The 22,058-nt window shown below is 39.7% G+C and overlaps 1 protein-coding gene across 1 annotated transcript; it reads right to left on the bottom strand.

Moving 5' to 3' along the window:
- Window positions 1-761: 761 nt before the first annotated feature.
- On the bottom strand, window positions 762-1,345 carry LOC148694320 (uncharacterized). Its single transcript, XM_088700678.1, has 2 exons — window positions 1,318-1,345; window positions 762-1,099 (listed from the first exon to the last, which is right to left on the bottom strand). The coding sequence occupies exons 1-2, from the start codon at window positions 1,343-1,345 to the stop codon at window positions 762-764; spliced, it is 366 nt and encodes a 121-aa protein (XP_088556804.1).
- Window positions 1,346-22,058: the final 20,713 nt, after the last annotated feature.

Here is a 22,058-nt window from a genome sequence, read left to right as displayed (position 1 = left end):
GGAGGAAAACTCACCAAGTCGGAGGTTCCGAGTTGGCGAGTCAAAACTCAGTCATTTCACCATCGACTGGGACAGCTTGGTTCACGAGTTCGAGATGAGTACAATTATGGAGTTTGTGAGTTCAATCTGTGAAGTTTTGAGGTCGTTCTAGAGGGTTGCAGGGAAAGGGAAAGTTTCAGTGAGAGAGAATGAGAAGGGAGAGAGAGAGCGAGGGAGCATTTTCTGATTGAGGGAGAGGTGTGAGGAGTAGGCTCTCTGATTGGTGAGGGAATTAGGGAGAGATGTTGAATGGTGAAGAGTGAAATGAAGAAAAATGATTGGTTGTGAGGGTTTTAGGGCACACGGGACAATTTAAAAAAAAAAAAAAAATGATAAGGTTTTTACATTTTGGTACATTAAGTCGTACGCAAAAATCCGTCTCTTTATCAAAAACAATGTTTCCAACAATGATAAATTAGCACACACACATATGCACAATTCTACCCGATGTTAACGTACTTTAACTGAGCATAACTTTCTTGTTACAAGTTCGATTCGGGTTTAATTCGCGTTCACGTGATTGTAACGACGGGTACTATTTAATTAGGATACTAGGAAAATAAAAATTTAATTACGCTACTAGGAAAATAAAATAAATGCTGAATACTACATCCACGTCACATTGCCAACCAGGGCACAATGTACCCCCTTAAGAAAATTTCGTCCCCGAAATTTCAACACTACTACAGATCATAATCAAAGAGCAAGCATGGATAAAGATCTCACATATGCTCCTCTGTCTCCCAAGTAGCTTCCTCAACAAAGTGGTTTCTCAAAAAGACTTTCACCATACGAACGGTCTTATTCCTAAGAACTTTGTTTATCCAATCAAAAATCGTCACTGGAACATCATCATAAGTTAAATCCGGATTAATCTCTAACGACTGAGGAGGAATTACATGTGACGAATCAAAGACATATCTTTGTAGCATCGACATGTGGAACACATTGTGCACTCTCGACAGCTCTTGAGGTAGATCAAGTCGATAAGCAACTTCACCAACTCGCTCAATGATCTGGTATGGCCCGATGTAACGAGGGTTTAGCTTCCCAGTGACAGCTTCAAGAAAACCCAAGAATACGCAATCTCACAACACCTTTCCACGGCGACAGCTCCAAGAATACCCAATCTCCAACCTTATATACTCTATTGGTTGAATATTTGTCGGCTATACTCTTTTACCGATCCTACGTTGCTTTCAGGTTAGCCTTAATCACCTGAATAGTTTGTGTCGTCTCATCCACGATCTTAGGGCCAACCAAAACTCTTTCGCTTACCTTGGCCTAACATAACGGTGTACGACATGGTTTCCTATACAACGCCTCAAATGGTAACATAACAATGCTGGAGTGAAAGCTGTTATTGTAGGCGAATTCTATCAAAGGTAAGCACTTGTGCCATGCGTCTTCGAACTACAAGTAAAAAATGATACTAACTAGGACGCCATGATACTTGACAATTTCAGAGACGAAAAGTTCGGCCAACCGACTTAGCAAGTAATTCTCACGAATAGGCAGGAAATGCGCTAACTTGGTAAGTCAATCTACAATCATCCAGATACCGTCATAGCCATTATGTGTACGAGGCAGCTTGTACATGAAATCCATTGTGATATCTTCCCATTTCCACTAAGGTATAGGAAGTGGTTGCAGCAACCCGAACGGTTTCTTTCTTTCAGCCTTAACCTCTGACAAGCTGAACAACGACTCACATACTCCATATTTTTTTTTTTCATTCCTAGCCAGTAGTAGAAAGGTTGGATAGTATGGTACATTTTAGTACTCCCGGGATGTATCACATAAGCTGAAATATGCGCCTCATCGAGTATTTCTTTCTTCAGTTCTTCCACCTTAGGTACATACATCTGATCGCCTTGCATAAGCATATCATTAGACCTTCGAATCCTTAGATCTCCCATATTACCATTTAACACTGCTTTCTTTAACTCTTAGGATTCAGATTCATTCATTTGGGCCTTTAGAACACGATCCAACAAAAATGGCCCAACTTGAAAGTTAGTAAGTAGAGCTCCCTAGTGACCCACTTCTAAAGTTGCTTCAATTGACCGTGAGATTTCCTACTGAGAGCATCTGCTACAGTATTCTCATGACCATGATGCTATTCAATAATACAGCCATAATCGCTAATCAACTCTGTCCATCTACGCTGCCGGAGATTAAATTCCTTCTGAGTAAAGATATACTTGAGGCTTTTGAGTAGGATAATTTATCTCATGGGGCTTTAATTATCGTGAAGCATACGCGATCACCTTTTTATGCTGCATTAGCAAACAGCCCAGACCATTCAGAGAGGCGTCATCGTAGATCTCGAAATTCCCATTATCATCCGGAAGTGCCAAGACAAGCGCATGAGTGAGACAGTACTTCAACTGTTGAAAACATTATTCACAATCATCACTCCATTCAAAATTAACTCATTTCCTGGTTAACCTTGTTAGAGGCAGGGCTATTCCGGAGAAATCATTCACAAATCATCGATAATAGCCTGCAAGACCAAGAAAACTCCATATTTAGTGACAGTCTGAGGTTGCTCCCAATTTTCCACTGCTTTCTAGGGATCTACGAGAACACCCTAAGCTAATATCACGTGCCCCAGGAATGACACCTGATCCAGCCAGAACTGACATTTACTGAATTTAGCGTACAGTTGATTCTCCCTTAGCTTCTTCAAAACCAGACATAAATGTTTAGCATGGTTAACCTTGCTCTTAGAATACACCAAAATGTCATCGATGAAAATAATTACGAACCTGTCAAGGTACGGACGGAATACTCGATTCATCGAGTCCATAAAAGTTGTTGGAGCATTAGTCAACCTGAATGGCATCATAAGAAACTCACTTCTGATCTTTAGCTAGTAATAACCGGACCTTAGATCGATTTTTGAGAAAACACAAGCACCACGAAGCTGATAAAAAAAATCATCGATACGAAGCAACGGATAACGATTTTTAATCGTCACCCAATTCAATTGTTTGTAATCGATACATAACCTCAAAGTTTCGTTTTTCTTCCTTACAAACAAGACTAGAGCTCCCCAAGGGGTAGTGCTCGGCTGAATAAACCTTTTTTAAACAAGTTTTCGCAATTGATCTTTTAATTCCCTTAACACCACAGGTGCCATACGATAAAGAGTTAGAGAAATAGGATCGGTACCTGGAATTAGGTCGATAGCGAACTCCACTTCACAATCTGATGGTAAGCCAGGTAAGTCATCGAGAAAAACATCAGGAAAGTGTCTAACTACTCAAACGTTTTCCACGTGAGCAAGAGTGTCTTCAGTCAACACTACATGAGCCAAGTAGCCTTGACAACCATTCCTCAACATCTGCTTATCCCTCACAACAAAGATAATTTCGTGCTTCAACCCGCTACTTTCACTGATAAAAGTTACCATCGATATGCCCGATCGATGGAAGGTAACAATTTTCTAACGGCAATTCAACATGGCACAATTGTAATCTAACCAATCCATGCCTAAGATAACGTCAAAATCAACGATATCCAAAGGAACAAGATTGGTTGGCATTACAACATCCTCAATAAGGACGGGACATCCTCGATACTCCCAACTAACATAACAAACTTCACCCGTAGACATCGAAAAGTCCAACTCATAAAGTCTTTTAAGCAAATGTATAGGAAATAGCAGAATGGGTGGCACCTGAGTCAATTAATATTCTAGCAAAATGGCCAAGAACATTCAACGTACCCAAAATCAAGTCGAGGTTACCCTGAGCATTCTGCAAGGTGATATGATTGACACAACCCTGTGCCTATTGTCTGCCTCCTCAACCCCTGTTTCCCTAGTTACCTCGACCTTGATGTGTTGGATTAGGCTGCCTGGTCGATGCGCCACTGCTGGAAGCTACATTAAGATTCTAGGACTGCCCTCCAATACACCACTAAGCTCCGCTTCCAGGATACAGCGTAAACGGTGTGTAACCTTTCTGGTACTAAGGATAACCGCTTTAGTAGTAGGGATCAGGTGGGTACTGATATGCTCATCCTGGATACTGAGCTATGTTACCTTAGTAGTGGTAAGCACCACCATAGCCTATCTGCAGATATGTACCAGAACCTAGAATCTGTTGGAGAGGAATTGCAAGTGGTAGAATGGGAGGCTGAGGTCTCTGCTGATTCTACAGACACTGATTAGCCATATGCCCCATCTGGCCGCATGTGTAACATCCACTACTCCCGCTCTTACATTCACCGTGATGACGGTTATTGCATATGCGACAAAGTAGATCACTAAAGTTGCTAGGGTTCCTCTAATTTTGAAAACATGAACGATCGATGGAGTTGCCGCCCCTTCATGGTGTATTGGAACTTGAACCACCGCTCGACGATCCAGAACTATTTCCATTTCTCTTAAAATTATAAGTCTTTCTAAGGCCAAAAGATGAATGCCCCTTGTTATTATTCCTCTGGGCATTACTATTATCCTTATCATCATCGTCATCATCAGAAACATTTCAAAATCCTCAATATGAAGCAGAACGTCAAAGAATGCAACCGCTTACTAGTCCCTTTCTTAAAATAACAGAGCATCTCTTTGAGATTCTCAGCGATCTCGAGACAATAACGAGATAAGTCAATAAACTTTCGATGGTACTCTGTGGCTGACATCTTACCTTGTTTCAGCTCTGTGAATTCTTCCCTCTTCTTGTCCTTATACTTCGGAGGTATGAATGTAGCGTTAAACAAATGCCTGAAAACATCCCAATTTGTGGCATCTTGAGCAGACAATGGGCTTGACTCCTGAGCCCACCAAGATCCAGCTCCTAGGTAGAAGAACCAAGTCGTTGTCTCAACCCATCTCTCTTCTGGAAGATTTCCCTGTCGCTACATGGAAAGTCTTCTCAACATGATCGATCCAAATCTCAAATTTCTCGGGTCCTTCATTACCAAAGAAATTATTTATCTGTAGATGGGACATAGTCTCTAAGGTGGTCATCTGGGGAGGCGAAGTGTAAACTGAATGGCGCTGGCGATTGCCTCACCCAGTTGCCCAAAATCTAAAAAATTAGTCTCAAAATAGACATGTGGTTCTCTACGAGGTGGCATGATTTTGACATAAGAGATAAAAAATCATTAGCACCTATAACATATACAAGGAATGCAGGACTGCCAAAACCTATGCTCTAATACCAACCTGACATGCCCTGCCTGGAGTTGAGGTGTACTAGCCGTCACCTGAAGGTGACATACCCAAAAGTGTGAGTGATGTAAATATGTGAATAATTTAAAACCAAAACTAGAACTTATTTAACTAATAAAGTGAATGTGCAGTAGTGGGTAGAACCCATAGAGTACAAATATTCAAAGCATAGATTTAAAGTGCTTAGTACACAACCAAGAAAAACCCTACATTTATTTAGATATGTCAGAATCCACCGGAGTTTCCTCGTATGCCACATATAATTTAGCTATCTAAGACCTGGAGGGGCGAAAAACATAAGGGTGAGTGGGCATAAAACAAAGGTTTATAAAACACATTTATTTTCGGCACATACTAACCCCTTACTATAAATCATGTATAGTTTCCAGAAAATCATACTACATATAAGTATGAAAACAACTTTAAATAAACAATAATGCCAGACTACGGCAAACTACAATATCCCAACAATAGCATAATGAAAACAGGTTGTTCACCAATCTACGTTAGCACACGAGTTCATGCAGATAGTTTTTAACATGAACAAGACTGGTGTAATGTATAAGTACTCTCTAGTGTTATAATCACATGAAGACTAGCAATAATCACGGTCACCTACAAGTTGGAGTGGCCTAATGCAACCTGTACGACAGGACTGGCACCTACTTGGATCCAAGGTGAACGTGCAGTGTAGAGGTGAACATACATGTGAAAGACTAGCCCTGGTCTCGGGTGAGCACTAACACCGGGGTACAGCAATGATGAGTAAACTACATAAATATAAACATACCATACCCATTCAACAATTCTAGTCAACAATGCAAACTTATATGTGCATCCCGTAGGATTGTTTTAGTGTTCCATAGCATTAGAACATTTCTTATAACATATTTAATCATGGCATAATAGGCGTAATATCAATCTAAAAACAATAATGGCAGGATATTTATAAATCAATTCAAACGCATTTGTGGAAACTATAAGGTTTATATATATACAAAAACAAAATGCCCACTCATTGGTACGTGGTAGCCTCCTAGCCTCGCTTGACCTCGAGCGTCCTCGGGATAATTTTCACCTAATGTGAAATAACTAAACTAAAAAATTAAATAGGACATATTCAAAAAGGCTAGGTAAATCTCCCATACTTTGCTCAAACGGAAGGTTTGAATATATGAAAATGATCTACATGAAGTCACGGATCCGTACGTGTCAAGTACTCGTCGATGGGAGGCTGGACGCGCCCTTAAGCACTGGTCATGCACCTCATATAGGCTGACGGACGTTAGGAATATTCTGTCATAATTAACAATAGTAACAGAGTTACCTGACGTCATTAGAATATTCCATCAACTTTGACGGAATATTCTTCGTCTTCTTCGGTGAGCTTCTGACAGTCGCCGCCATTTGGTTTCGCCGGAAACTGGGAAAATTTTCAAAGCTTCATATCTTCTTTATTTCTCAACCATTTTTTATGTACTTTATATGTAAATGAAGCTTATGAAGAGTAGAACAAGATTGCACCTTTCAAAAGTTCAAAAATGAACGGGAAATGGCTTGAAAAAGCCTCGAAAGGTTCGGCCTAAACTTTGACTCCTCAACTCGCTTGTTTTGACGTCAACTCGACTCCAAACTTAGTTTAGGGACCCTAGGGAGTTGTGTAGAGGTGTCCCCACTTCCTAAAACCTTGTAACTTGACATGAAACTCATTGGAGGAAAACTCACCGAGTCGGAGGTTTCGAGTTGGCGAGTCAAAAGTCGGTCATTTCACCATCGGCTGGTACAACTAGGTTTGCGGGTTCGAGAGGAATACAATGGTTGAGTTTGTGAGCTCGATCTGTGAAGTTTTGAAGTCGTTCTAGAGGGTTGTAAGGAAATGAAGAGTTTTGGTGAGAGAGAAGGAGAGGAAAGAGAAAGAGTGAGGAAGCAGTTTTTGATTGAGGGAGAGGTGTGAGGAGTGGGCTCTCTGATTGGTGAGGGAATTGTGGAGAGATGTTGATTGGTGAAGAGTGAAATGAGGAAAAAGGATTGGTTGTGAGGGTTTTAGGGCACACAGGACAATTTTTAAAAGAAGAAAATGATAAGGTTTTTAGATTTTGGTACAGTAAGTTGTACACAAAAATTCATCTCCTTATCAAAAAAAATGTTTCCAACACTGATAAATTAGCACACACACGTGCACAATTCTACCCGCTGTTAACGTACTTTGACTAAGCGTAACTTTTTCGTTACAAGTCTGATTCGGGTCTTATTCGTGCTCATGCGATCGTAACGACGGGTACTATTTAATTACGCTACTAGGAAAATAAAATAAATGTTGAATATTACATTCACATCACATTGCCAACCAGGGCAGGAGAAATTACATAGAAAATTAAGGGCAGGTCGTCACAGAAGGTGGTGGTGTAAGCACCCGAGCCGGAGCTTTACACACCTTACAAAAGCACCACAAGGCATGGTGAAGAAAAGTGTTTGCAGATCGGAGTTGGGGTAGAAATGTTGAAGGATAGAGAAAAAGAGAAGGGTTGATGAAAGACATAAAAATGGATGGACGGCAAGGGATAAAGTTAAAAAGGAATGTGGTGTAGGGTATAAAGAGATGAAATCGGCAACAATTCAGATGGAAAGGCAATGACAATCAAGATGGCAAATAGATGGAAAATGAAGCAGAAGGAAATAGAAAGAAAGAAAAAAAAGAAGGCAAGGGTGGACAGTCATTGATCCCAGCCACGGCTAGGGCCAGCGGTAACAGCAGAGTTTGACAAGAAAGGAAAACACTCACACCAGAGAGAAGAACTCTCATGAAGAAAGAAATTAATAGGGACACTTTGGATGCGGTCCCTGGCTATCAATATTCTTTGACTGAAACCTTGTTTGTTTTTAGTTTTTGATTGAAGTCTCTGATATTAATATAAAAGTGTAAGTTATTATAATTTTTAAATTAAAAATTAAAAATTGTATTTGTTTATATTAATAAGATTTTAAATATAACCCATAATTTGTGGGATAATAAATATAAATTAAATTCTCAATTATATTGTGCGTGTGTGTGTGTGTGTGTTGGGGGGGGGGGTGTAGGTTCATCAAATTAACAAAAAAAAAAATTATTGTACCGAAACATCGATACATTCTTCTGAAAAATAAAATTAAAAATTAAAAAAAAAAACAAAAAAGAAGAAAGAAAGAAGATACTAGGCTTAATAACATTAGTAAATTTCTTCGATTAAACTTGGCATAGATACATTCTCAAATCAACGAAAAAAGAATGCACCCATATAAGTTTAAAAATGGATTAAAAAATTGGGTAAATTTTATATGAAAAATTTGTACATTTTATATTAAAAAAATGGTACATTTTAGATATAACAAATTGGTATATTTAAGAATGGGTACATTTAAGATTAAAAAAATTAAAAATTATATGAATAGGTACATTTAAGATTAAAAAATTACGAATCTTTTTATAAAAAACTAATGGGTATAAACTTATTCTAATTTATTTTTTTTTATTTTGAAAATGTTTGAATTGATAATTAATTAGGAGTTTAATAGATGTATGAGTATTAAAATCCTAAATCCATTACTAATTTTTATTTTAAAAAATATGTAATAAACATGTAAATTCATTATCACATTAATGATAGGGACGTCAATCAAAATTTAAAAACTAATAAGGTATCAGTCAATAAACATTAGTAACTAGAGACCGGATACTAATTTTTCCAAAATAATATGTTGGTGTTTAGACCTTGTTACAATATAAAGAGAGGGAGAACGAAACTGTAAAACATGGGAGTAATTCTCCCACATTTAATTTTAAATCTTTCATCAATAGACTTTGAATATATTGCATCATCCGATTCAATCTAAATTGTTATGACCAAAAAAGAAAAAAAAATTGGTCAATCTAATTGTATGCACCAAACAAGCACTTGTGCTCACAATTATCCGAACAAAGTAACCTAATGGCTGTCTCTACCTATATCATGTCATTATAAATACCAATTTTTATCACAAATGGTCTTTAAAATTAACCAAACTCTTCAATTTGGTTGCTCAATTTTAAAATCAATCAATCCGGTCCTAGAAATTTACCATCGCACATCAATTTGGTCATTCTGGCATAATTCCTTCGAAAACTCTGGTAATAGGCACACGTTGCACAAAGGTGAAACCCTCAACTCTAATAATATGATGACACGAGGAATAAAAAAAAAAAAAAAAGTGTTATAAAACTATAAAACATAAAAATAATAACATAAACCAAAATTAAAACTAAATTAAGTAAAAAAACACCAAATCCCGAACTCAGCGACCCGCTGCACCTGCTTCCCATCATGGACCAAATCACCACAAACTCATGGCCAGACCTCCACCAAAATCTCCGTCGTGAACCTCCACATTTTCTTCGGTTTCAGTGAGTAACATTTTCCTCTCTTACGCTCTCGCTTTCATCTTCTTGTTTAAGTAATTTATCAATGCCTTCCCTTTTCATTCTTCTTTTGATTTGTTCAAGGTCACTCTTTTTCCAAACCCGCCATATTGACCTGTTTTAATGGTGATCTCGTCTTTTCATTCTTTTGTTTTTATTGTCAATTTATTTTGTTCTTTCAATTGTTATAATGCTTTTTATGTTATAAATAGGTAAAAGTAAGATAGAGAACATTTGCTAGAAATCAAAATGGAAGGGGAACAATGTATCACACGTTTGAATGCAAGTAATGAGAGGGCAAGGAGATTGAATAATTTTTTTTATTGATGGGTTGGTAAGGCCCACTGTGTTTTTTATTGATTAATGTTTTTTATTTTTTTTTATCTATATGGCGTGAAGTTGGCAGCCAAACCAGCACTAATAGGGGATTAGGATTACCTCTGGATCCCAGCTTTGCGGAGCCAACTGATCAGGAGATCCCAACCTTCCAATTTTATCTTGCCTTGTTTTGCGTGAAAACTTTTCAACATTTAAATTGATTCTTGGCCACATGATAAAAAAATGAAAGGATGGGATCTTTTGGTCAGTTGGCTCCTCAAGCTAGGATCCAATGGTGATCCTATTCCTTAATGGAGACCTCATATGTGCCACGCCATCATTTTAATGTTTAACTTAACAGATTTTCTACGAATGTATGATATTGAAATGAAGTAAAATTAAATGTATGAAATTGAAATGTTTTAAAAATGTTATATGAGGTTGCAATTTCACTCAAACCTGAGGTGTAACATGTAGTTATCCAAAAAATAATTTCCATCAAGACAAATTATCTATGATACGCGTTGATCATAACAAAAAGAATTTGTAATATAGTAGACAAACACAATTAACCTGTGATATATGTTAACTATAAAAATATAGAAATTGTTGTGACCTATATTTAACTAACAAGGGAAGGGGGGCCGGCGGCACGGAGAGAATATAGAGAGAGAGATGTGTTTGTAGGGTTGTATAGAGAATGTGTTATTCCCCATACACAGTGCCTTTATTTATAGTAATAAGGGAGAGAAGAAATCTTTCTCTTCCAAGGAATAGAAGTCCTAATAGGGAAGAATAATTAGAATCAACTCTAATCTAGGATTTACACAATCACACTTAAATAAGAAGTTTATAACACTCCCCATTGAGTGTGTAAATACTCAAGTAGATTCGGCACCATGTAGAGGTTAAGGAAGTTGACTCATCGGCACTGATTTTGAGAACACGCTATTCTCAATAAGGTAGGAACTTGCATAAGGAATTAAGTCTCACAAAAAACCCTATTACTATGGTAAAAACCCAAGTAAGGACAAAACCCATAGTCTAAAGGAAAATGCGTGAGTGATGCAAAGTCAAATGAAACGTCTACAAGATGTCATCAAGGATATGATCAACCCAAGGCGGGTGCCTCGTCAAAACCTCGTTAGGTAGCAAAAAACCAGTGGGAAAAATGCTCCTAATCATAGGAGAAAGAGTACACTAAGATCAAGCAAGTATACTTCATGATACTCCCCTAAGTTTCACATAATTCCAAAGAGAACAAGCAATGTTACAACTCATAAAGTTTACACGTACCAATTCCTTGAACAAGCTTCTGAAACGTTGCCTTCGATAATGATTTGGTGAAGAGGTTGGCCAAATTGTCTTGTGAACGGATTTGCATGACTTTAATCTTTTGATGTTCTTGCTGTTGATGTGAGAAGAAGAACTTCAGCGCAATGTGCCTGGTGTATTGTCATTTTATGTAACCCTTCTTGAGTTGTTCAATGCATTCTTTGTTGTCTTCATAGATTGTCGTTGTGACATTAACGATGGGGTAAAGATTGGAGGAGCTTCGAATATAGCCCACAACTACTTTCAGCCAAAAGCATTCCCGAGTTATTTCATGTAAGTCGAGAATTTTAGCATGGTTAGACGAAGTGGCAACTAAGGTCTGTTTAGTTGACCTCCAATTGGTGCCTCCAAGGTAAAGACATAACCTGTTTGAGAGCATGCCTTGTGCAGATAAGATAAGTATCATGTGTCGGCATAACCAACAAAGCGATAATCGACTCGAGATAAGGAGGTGCGACATTACTCAAGGATCTGTAAAGATAGAACAAGCCTAAATCCGTAGTACCCTTAAGGTAGCAGAAAATGTCTTTAACACCAGTCCAGTGTCTGCATGTTGGTGCATTACTATATCTTGCCAAAAGATTAACAGCGAATGAGATGTCGAGTCTAGTGCATTGAGCTAAGTACAACAAAACGCCTATTGCACTTAGATAAGGAACTTTAGGCTCTAAAATCTCTTCATCATCCTCATTCGAACGGAAGGGATCTAATTTTGCATCTAGCAATCGAACGACAATACGAGTACTCGAAGTCTTCGCTTTATCCTCGTTAAAGTGGCGCAACACGTTATAGGTGTAGTTCATTTGATGTACTAAGATTCCATTCAAACGGTGCTCTATCTCGAGACTGACACAATATCGAATCTTTCCTAGATCTTTCATCTCAAATTCCAACTTCATGTAGGCGGCAATTCTCGCGAGCTCTTCAGGAGTTTCGATGAGATTCATGTCATCAACGTATATTGCAACTATCGCAAAACTGGAATGTAACTTCTTAATGAACACACAAGAGTATAGTTCGTTGTTCACATGTCTCTGACTAGTCAAATACTCATTAAGATGGTTATACCGCATTCTTTCAGATTGATTCAAACAGTAGAGTGGATGCCTCAGCTGAATTGAAAGCATGTTCCAGGGTTTGGAAATATTTGATCCAGTCAATATAAGTCATTCGGAAACTTTCATATAAATTTCCATATCAAAATCCCCATAAAGATACACAGTTACTACGTCCATCAGTTGCATACTCATTTTTTCAGAAACTACCAAACTGATAAGGTAGCGAAAAGTAATCACATCCATAATGTGTGAATAAGTTTCATCACAGTCAATCCCGGGGTGTTGTGAGAAACCCTGCTCAACAAGATAAGCTTCGTAACATACAATTTTGTTCTTCTTATTACGCTTCCGAACGAAAACCCACTTGTAGCCAACAGGCTTCATATGTGAAGAAGTAGGAGCTACATATCCAAACACCTTACATTTCGCAAGCGAATCGAGTTTGACTTGGATTGCTTGTTTTCAGTTTGACCAATCAGTTCTACGTCAACATTTATCAAAGGAATGAGGTTTAGTGTTATCGCTCAACATGATCTCAGTAGCTACTGCATATGTTAATGCATCAACGATCATCTCATTTCCACACCAAACATCATCCAAGCTAATATAATGGACCAAAATCTCATGATTCTCGTGAGGTAGATTCGTCTATTCAAAGACGCTTGTGTAATCTAGAATTTTCTCATAAGTTGGATAAAATAATTAGGTGATAGTTGGATTCATGGTAGGCTCTTTAGGTGCCTGTGCCATGGGTTTCCTCTTCCAGGGGTGTGAATCCTTTGAACCAAGATGTCTGCCACGCTTATGTGTAGGGGCAAATGATTGGCTAGCTGCTAATGTATGTGGATCAACCAAAGTGGCGTCCCGGTTTCCAGGAGGGAAGTTAGTCGTACGTTTGGTACATCTATCTTTGTAGGTACATTCGCAACTGGAATATGTGATCTTGTCACTCACGCTAGATTGTTAAAAACATCTAGCATGCTCTGAGCTACACTCTGAAGATCTAATATGCACTACACTTCAGTCTCAGACTAAGTGGTGTGGGGATCTAAATGAAACAGAGTGGGAGTCGTCCACGATAATTCAAGTCGGTCATCAGTAATGTTGCCATTTTTATCTCCCCCTAACAACGGGAAGACTGTCTCATGAAGTGATAATCCACGAAACGAGCAGTAAACAAATTACATGTCAAAGGTTCTAAATAATGAATAATCGAAGGATAATCATATCCAACATAGATTCTCATCCTTCATTGAGGTCCCATTTTTGTATGTAAAGGCGGTGAAATTGGCACATAGATCGCACAACAAATACTGCGTAGATGCAATATGTCGGGTTCATATCTGGTAACCAACTGAAGGGCACTATATAGTTGGGTTGCAACAAGCCTCAAGCGAACCAACATGGTTACATGCAATATTGTATGGTCTCAAGCAGCGATCGGGAGCTTGGTACGTGTGGATGCAAATTTCCGCCTTCTCTTTCTTGGACAAAATTGCACCTATAAAAAAAATCATACCTTTGGTCAAGGCCAAAAAGCCTCACGCGCCCACGATGAATCGGGACTAGCCATTTGTGGTATTTTTTGGGTGTAATTTGTAGTTAATTAGCCACTAATAGATTAATTAGGTAATAAATCCATTAGTTGACTAATTAACATAATTTAAAAGAAATTTTTTGGGGGTTATGGAATAATTACCTTGTGGAGAATATAGGATGAGGGTGGATGAAATAGTTTTGAATTTGTTACCTATTTTGGGCACTTTTGACTTGGTTGAGGGCTGATTGCCCGCTGCTCATGCGTAGGAATCCCGGTATGCCTTAAGGGTATTTTTTTTTCCTCTTCTATCCAAAAATCCATGTGTCACCTTATGATTATTTTTGGCTCCACAAATGCCCCTACACCTGTTGGGCGGGCTGCTCGCAGAAAAGGGCAACAGGTGTAGAGATTTTCTTGCTTTAGGAAACTTTGGACTACTTCTTATTTTGATGTAGATTCCCTCTTTAATAGGAAATTAGATCCTTCGGAAAGAGAAATAAATTTCTTTCAAAACCTATTTAAGTCCACCTTAAATGGGTTATTAAATCAACTTTGAAGAGCGATTTATTCTACCCTACAAGAGAGAGAGAGAAAGAAAGCTTAGAAGATATTTGTTCCCCCTCCTCTAGCAATCTTCTACATCTTGCCCGTGCAAAGAACTGTCTTTCGTTGCTTTCTTCATTTTCTCCATGCCACACTCATGTAAGAAAAATTTCATTTTTCTTGTCTTCTTTGTGCATAGTGTTGTTGCGGGGCAACCGTCAGGGTGGTGCGACACGTCAACTGGCAGGGGCCAGGAGTCGACTTGGCATGGGCCAAAGAGGTGGTTTGGCAGGGGTCATTGCTTGTGCTGCTCGGATTGGTTGAAGCTAAGGATTGGTTCGACATGGACCAAGGAAGTGGCGTGGTATGGGCATCGGCTTGGGTTGCCACATTTGGGCTGCTTGCTAAAAATGAGGAAACTGCTTAAGTTTGATTTCTCAGCTGCCGTAAATGGAACAGTTAAGGATGAAGTTGCCAAGATCGGAGTTGTTGAAGATGAAGTGTCGGATGAGCGAACTGTTAAATGTAAAAGTGGATGCTGCCCCCTAACCATTTATTGCCTAGTTGATCTTCAAGCATTCGATCTTTTGAGCTATGTAGCCTTCTTGCACTAGAGAGCTTACCCAGATAGCTGTCGAGGATTTAGTTTACCCTCTCGCACTAGAGAGCAATTAGTTTATCCTCACGCACTGGAGAGCAAACACATATGGGTGTCAGGGAATTAGATTACCCTTTCGCACTAGAAAGTAATTAGTTTATCCTCTCGCGCTGGAGAGCAGACCCATATGGGTGTCGGAGAATTGATTTACCCTCTCGCACTAGAAAACAATTAGTTTATCCTCTCACACTAGAGAGCAAACCCTTTTGGGTGTCGGGGAATACCCTCTCGCACTAGAAAACAATTAGTTTATCCACTCGCACTGGAGAGCAGACCCTTTCGAGTGTCGGGGAATTGGTTTACCCTCTCGCAATGGAGAGCAATTAGTTTATGCTCTCGCACTGGAGAGCAGACCCTTTTAGGCATTGGGGAATTGGTGTACCCTATCACACTAGAGAGCAACTAGTTTATCCTCTCGCACTGGAGAGGAATTAGTTTATCCTTTCGCACTGGAGAGCAGACCCTTTTGGGTGTCAGGGAATTAGTTTACCTTCTTACACTGGAGAGCAATTAGTTTATCCTCTCACGCTGGAAAACATGGAAATCATTGTCGTGAGTGCAGCTGAGGAAAGCCGGACTGCTAGGATAACCGACATAATCATTAGCCTGCCCTTAGTTCTTGGTCGTTGGGCTGTTGTGTCTTTCTGGTACTCGTCTGCCCCTGGCGTGCCATTAAACTAAGCTGCTACATTTGTCAGAACATAAGTAATCTTTATATCCAGCAATCTATATGGGGTAGTCCCGTTTGCTCAATCTTGTCATTGAAAGATGACTCGCTTATGTTGGTTATGTCTCATCGGAGCACCTTGTCAATAGCTTTGTTGCACAAGAAATTGCCAATCCTCGGTCATAAGGCTTTCTACTTTTTCCTGAATTTGCCTTTGTTGGGGCTGGCAGAGCTCTTAGATGCCCCCGGTCGTGACCTGCTGGTCTAGGCTGCTCTTCCATGTGTTCGGTCATCTATGTCATGGCTGCGGTGGGTGTAGTATGTTCCTAGTAGGCAAGCGGGTAACTCGCAAGTTGCTAGTTGAACTTGAGATAGATTGAGTGACTGCTTCTCTCCGTCCACTATGATGCCTACTCCGATGTGAGGTGGAGGATGCTCCTTACGGACCTTACATACACTTCGCCTAGAAGGTTGCTCATGTTGATTATCAGAGTGTGGCACCAACCGTGAGTGCATGTTTGTCCGTGGGCCTAATTGAAAGTACACGCTCCTTCATGCGCTAAGACTGGAATATACGCTATCTCAGGGGTCCAGTAGGGAGTGTACTCCGTTAGAACGCTCAGTTCGTGACTGGTCAAGTGGCTACTTGCTAGGATGCTGGTTGAGAGGTTCGTCTGCCTTTGTCTTTTTTCGGGACACCTCATCCGGGGCACGTTGGATATCGGTACGTTGCAAGAGTTGATTCACCAAGGTTGTTTGTTGTGCAAGAGCGCTCATCAACTTTATGACTTGTTGAGACAAGTGTTGTTCGCCATTTAGATTGGAAGAGCTTGGAAGGAATATACCTCATTGAGCAATGGAAGTTTGGTAGGCTCCGGGCATGAGATTTGAATTGGGAAATGTTAAATCTGCGGAGAAACATGGTGAAAATACCCCCGGCTCGATGGTTGGTCCGGATGGTTGAGATAGTCTTGGGCCAATTTGGGCTGCTTGGAATATCGCAGGAGCAGGCTGGGCCACTAGAGTAGGCTGTTCAACGAGAACAGGCTGAGCCATGAAAGTGGGTTGCTCAGCGAGAGCAAGCTAGGCCACGAGAGCTGGTTGAGCCACGAGAGTGGGCTAGGCCACGAAAGTAGGTTGGGCCACGAAAGTGGGTTGCTCGGTGGGAGCAGGCTAGGCCACGAGAATGGGGTGCTCAGCATATGATGCACGTGGGTACGAGGCTTGGGCTGGACTTGGCAACGCGTTGGGCTCGTGTTGGGTGTGGAATGACATGGCTTAGGTCGTGGCCTTAGTGTCGTGAGACGCCTTGGATGGCACGACTCGGGCTATGGTGGTGACACTATGGACCTCGCTGTGGGTGGCTACTGTGGTAGCCACCGCAGTGGTTCCCGTGATGGAAACTCGTGGTGGTGGTGCCACTCCACCTATTGTCACATTTAGTCTTGTGGATCGCCATGATCCTATCTCTGGAGTGTTGAAATTTTCATTTGTTGAATTTTCTAAATTTCTAACCATTGTACTTCTCTTTTACATTTTATCAAGAATTTTTGCAAATAAAAAAATTCTAAGAATAAGAACATACAAAAATCTACAAATGGACAAGAAAATAGAAAACCTTGGATGGAAGAATGTTCTATAACTGTAGGACTCAACTCTTAATGAAAAGACCAATTTGTGGATGCAAATTTCCGCCTTCTCCTTCTTGGACAAAATTGCACCTACAAAACATATCACACCTTTGGTCAAGGCCCAAAAGCCTCATGTGCCCACAATGAATTTAGGAGGGGGGCTTTGGCCGAAGCACCTCTGATGCCAAAGTTAGAATTTTGAGGGAAGAGTGTTTGGAGAATTTTGTCGAGTTTTGCAAGAGACTTGGAAGTAGATTTTGGAGAGAATGGAGAGCTATTTATAGGGATATGGCCGGCCCTATTAGAAGAATAAGGACCGGCCATTTGTGGTATTTTTTTGGGTGTAGTTTGTAGTTAATAAGCCATTAATAGATTAATTAGGTAATAAATCCATTAATTGACTAATTAACATAATTTAAAAGAAATGTTTTGGGGGTTATGGAATAATTACCTTGTGGAGAATATAGGATGAGGGTTGATGAAATAGTTTTGAATTTGTTACCTATTTTTGGGCACTTTTGACTTGGTTGAGGAATGATTGCTCGCTGCTCGCGCGTAGGAATCCCAGTATGCCTCAAGGGTATTTTTGTCCTCTTCTATCCAAAAATCCACGTGTCACCTTGTGATTATTTTTGGCTTCACAGTAGGTATGACCAACGATCGAGCAATCATTTGTAAGCACTTAATGAATGCCTCTGCCAGGCCGTTCTAGGTATGAACATGGGGTACTAGATGTTCAACTTCAACCTAATCGACATGCAATAGTCATCAAAAGTTTTAGATGTGAATTCTTCAGCATTATCCAATCAAATAGATTTGATTGGATAATTAGGGTGGTGAGCCCTGAGCTTGATAACCTGAGCCAACAATTTGGAGAATGCAACGTTCCTAGTAGACAACAAGCACACTTATGATCAACGTGCGGAAGCGTCAACCAAAACCATAAAATATCTAAATGGTTCGCAGGAAGGGTGAATTGGTCCACAAATGTCCCCTTGAATCCTTTGTAGAAAAATAGGAGGATTCAAATGAATATTGTCATAAGAAGGTTTAATAATAAGTTTTCCCATGAAGCAGGTTTGACATGTGATTCCTTGAATTAAACCTAAACTTCAGGTTAATGGATGCCCGTGTGATGATTTAAGGATACGGTTCATCGCTGTTCATTCAAGGTGTCCCAAACGATCATGCCAAAGTGTAATTTTGTGCATGGTCCCAGAGGTAGGGCTGGCCATATAGTGGCTTTCTATAGGGCCTATGGCCATAGTATACAGACCACTTAGCATACGCTCAATTTTCTCTAGAATATGCTTCTGGCCATATTCGTAGGAAGTTATGCACAGAAATTCAACTCCATTGTCTACATGGGCTTTAGCATGGTAATTATTATCTCTAATGTCCTTGAAACTTAACAACATTCTTCTGGAACGTGGAGAATAAAGTGTCTCATCCATGGTCAAAATTTTACCATTGAACAACATTATACGTGTCTTATTGTATCCTTCAATCAAGTTGGATGGGCCTAAGAGGGTTGTCAAAGGTGCATTCTTAGGTATAAAGTTAGTGAAATATATGTGCTCACAAAAAACGGTGTGCATGGTTGCACTATCTGCTAGACAACTAACTTTCCCACTAGTCATACCTAGAATAAAAATTAATTTGAATAGGTCACATGCATAAAAGTTCTAAAAATGAATATCCATTTAAAATAATTTGAGTATTCAATTAATTAAAAAATTAATATCTAAAAATGAATCACCAACAAATAATCCAAACATAAAGGAAAAATTGTTCAAAAATTAAACCAAAAACAAGGGGGTTCGGCCACTATTTGGAATTCGGCCCCATTGTCTAAATTTCAACTAGAAAATAGTTTATGTCTATGATTCTAATCTTCCATAGGGGTAATAGCCTTTTAAAAGTCAGAAACCTTCATCTTGTTACCCTTCGGTTCATCCACTTGCACAAAGTTTGATTCAAACTCCTTACGACGGGAATGATATTCAGCTACAACCTTTTAAGGAGCTCAACAAACACGGGACCAATGGTCAATTGAACCACAACGATAACACATGTCTACATCTATGGTTTCAGATGCTTTGCCTTTATTCTTGAAGTTTGGGGCCTTGGGAGCAAGGTTAGGGCGTTTACGGGTTTGGTTTCCTCTCTTAGATAGGCCTTGGCTCTGTTGACCTTAACGAGGTGGCTTCTGGCCGCCCCTACCACTCGTATTTTGACATTTTAGGTGTTTGTTTGTGCTATAATGTGCTTCAAGTACAACAGTCGTCCCGATAGGTCAAGCTTGATGATTTTTCATCAACAGCTGATTCTGCTTTTCAACGATAAGTTAAAAAAAAGATCAAATCCGAAAACTTAGTAAACTTATGAGCCTTATATTGTTGTTGCAAGACAATATTAGTAGCAGAGAAGGTCGAATAGGTCTTCTTTAGGAGATCCTCTTCGGTCAAGGTCTCGTTACATAACTTGAGAAGTTATCGGATTCGACAAACATTAGAATTATGTTCATTCACATACTTAAAAGTCTTGGAATCGCAAATGCTGCCAGTCATGTCTTGCTTCAGGTAAGAGAAGTCCTTTTGGTGATCAGCTAAAGTGACCTAGAGTGCTCGTGGATCCTCTTCAACAAGGTACTCGGTTTGCAGTGCATCATGCATGTGTATTCAGATGAAGATCATTGCAGTGGCTTTCTCAGCTTCGTCAACCGGGTTATCCGTCTCATCTTCAATGGTTGGACTCAAATTTTTTGTAGTTAGGTGGAACTTCACATCTTGGACCCACTTAAGGTAGTTTCTTCCGAAGACCTACAAGAAGTGGTTAATGTTATGGATAAAAAAAAAAATCAAACCATTCATATAGGAGTAGAACATTCAAGTTCTAATAGACATGTATTGATTTAAATTTGCATGAAAAACTTTCAGTTTCATGGGTGATGTTTTTAAGGAAAACTTCAAGTTTTCAAACAAAGCATATTTCTAGAAACTTCAGGTTTCAAAATAATTATGAACGTCAGGTTCATATGCTCCTACAGACTAACACACACACACACACACACACACACACACACACACACACACACACACACACACACACACACACACACACATACATATACATATATATATACAGAAATATGGAACAAGAAAATATGCAAATAAAACTTCAGGTCTATAATTATAATTGAATTAATTATTTTGAATTTTGGGCCAAATTTAAAGTGTGGGTGAAAAATTATAAAACCCAAAAGTACCTAAAAAATAGGCAATTAACACTCGAGGCCCAAAAATTTGGACCAAAGCCCACGGGTGAGCTAAGAACGTTTAAACTTGTAGCCCAGACTCAAGAATTGGGCGAGGGTAAGTAGATATAGGCAGTATGCCCAATACACCTGAGGCCCAGATGGATGTGGATTAGGTGTGACGCGATGTGGTGTATCGATTCTCCAGCAGCAAGCTGGGATCGTGTGTGGCGTCGTGCACGGGGACACCAAAGCCCAATTGGGCTGGTGCGTTCATGGGCCGAGGGTCCAATTCAACCTAATAGGCTGTTTGGAGTTAGGCTGTGTCGGCAAAGACAACCAGTAACCTAAAAGAAGGTGTTAGGCGATGCAAGCTCGAGGGTCTGAGGCCCACTAGAGCTTGGGTCTAGAAAACCCAGGACACCCTAGCGGCACTGGGTATGGGATTTCGAACCAGAAAAATCTCTGGTGTCGCTTTAGGAAACTTCAGTCAGTCAGTCACGGTATAACAATGCAAGAGGGTTCAATTAGAACCCTAGTTTTTGGACGAAGACCTAAGTTTTGACGTCAAGGGAAAGGTCTGGGAAACCGTGAGGATTCGAAGAATCCTTCAAAAAGTTCATCAATGGTTGTCGGATTTTTCGAGAAAATAATTGTCTCCGATGATGGTTGGGTCCCAAAAACACGACTGTAGGTCGTGATGTCCCAAGTACGACCGTGAGGCTATAGCCAACTACAGGTGGTGGTTGGGTTCGTGGGTTCGATGCCAAAATGGCGTCGTCTCAGATAGAGCATAGGGTTTTGCTTTGATGCATCACAGCTAAAAGGGCTCGCGTGAGCTTGGGTTTGATTTGGACAAACCCTAAAATAAATAATTTAATGCAAAGACATATATTTGATGCAATTCATGGCAATATCAAATTCACATAATTCAACAATCTTGGATATAATGCATACACAATTTATGTAGAATCTAAAATTTGAAAAACGTAAAGTTGGGTCATGCATTATGGTGAATGTTCATGCTATCAGGGCTGCAAAAATATCGAGATAAAAAAAAAACATTGTTTTGAAACAACCTGATTGCGTGATGATATTGGTGAACTAGTTTGATGCAAAAAAATTTGCACATCAGATTCCTAGGTGCAGCAGTAGGAGCGTGTTAGTAATGTGTTGTGGCCTATATTTAACTGACAAGGTAAGGCGGTGGCAGCACAGAGAGAATATAGAAAGAGAGATGTGTTTGTAGGGTTGTGTAGAGGATGTGTTATTCCCTTTAACCAGTGCCTTTATTTATAGTAATAAGAGAGAGAAGAAATCCTTCTCTTCCAAGGAATACAAGTCCTAATAGGGAATAATAACTAGAATCAATTGGGATTTACGCAATCACACTTAA

Source organism: Pyrus communis, chromosome 9 (assembly GCF_041283825.1).
Source record: "Pyrus communis isolate YQ-2024b chromosome 9, ASM4128382v1, whole genome shotgun sequence".
In the NCBI taxonomy this organism is placed as follows: Eukaryota; Viridiplantae; Streptophyta; class Magnoliopsida; order Rosales; family Rosaceae; genus Pyrus; species Pyrus communis.
The sequence above is the reverse complement of the archived record's forward strand: the minus strand, read 5'-3'. Positions and strand labels throughout refer to the sequence as shown.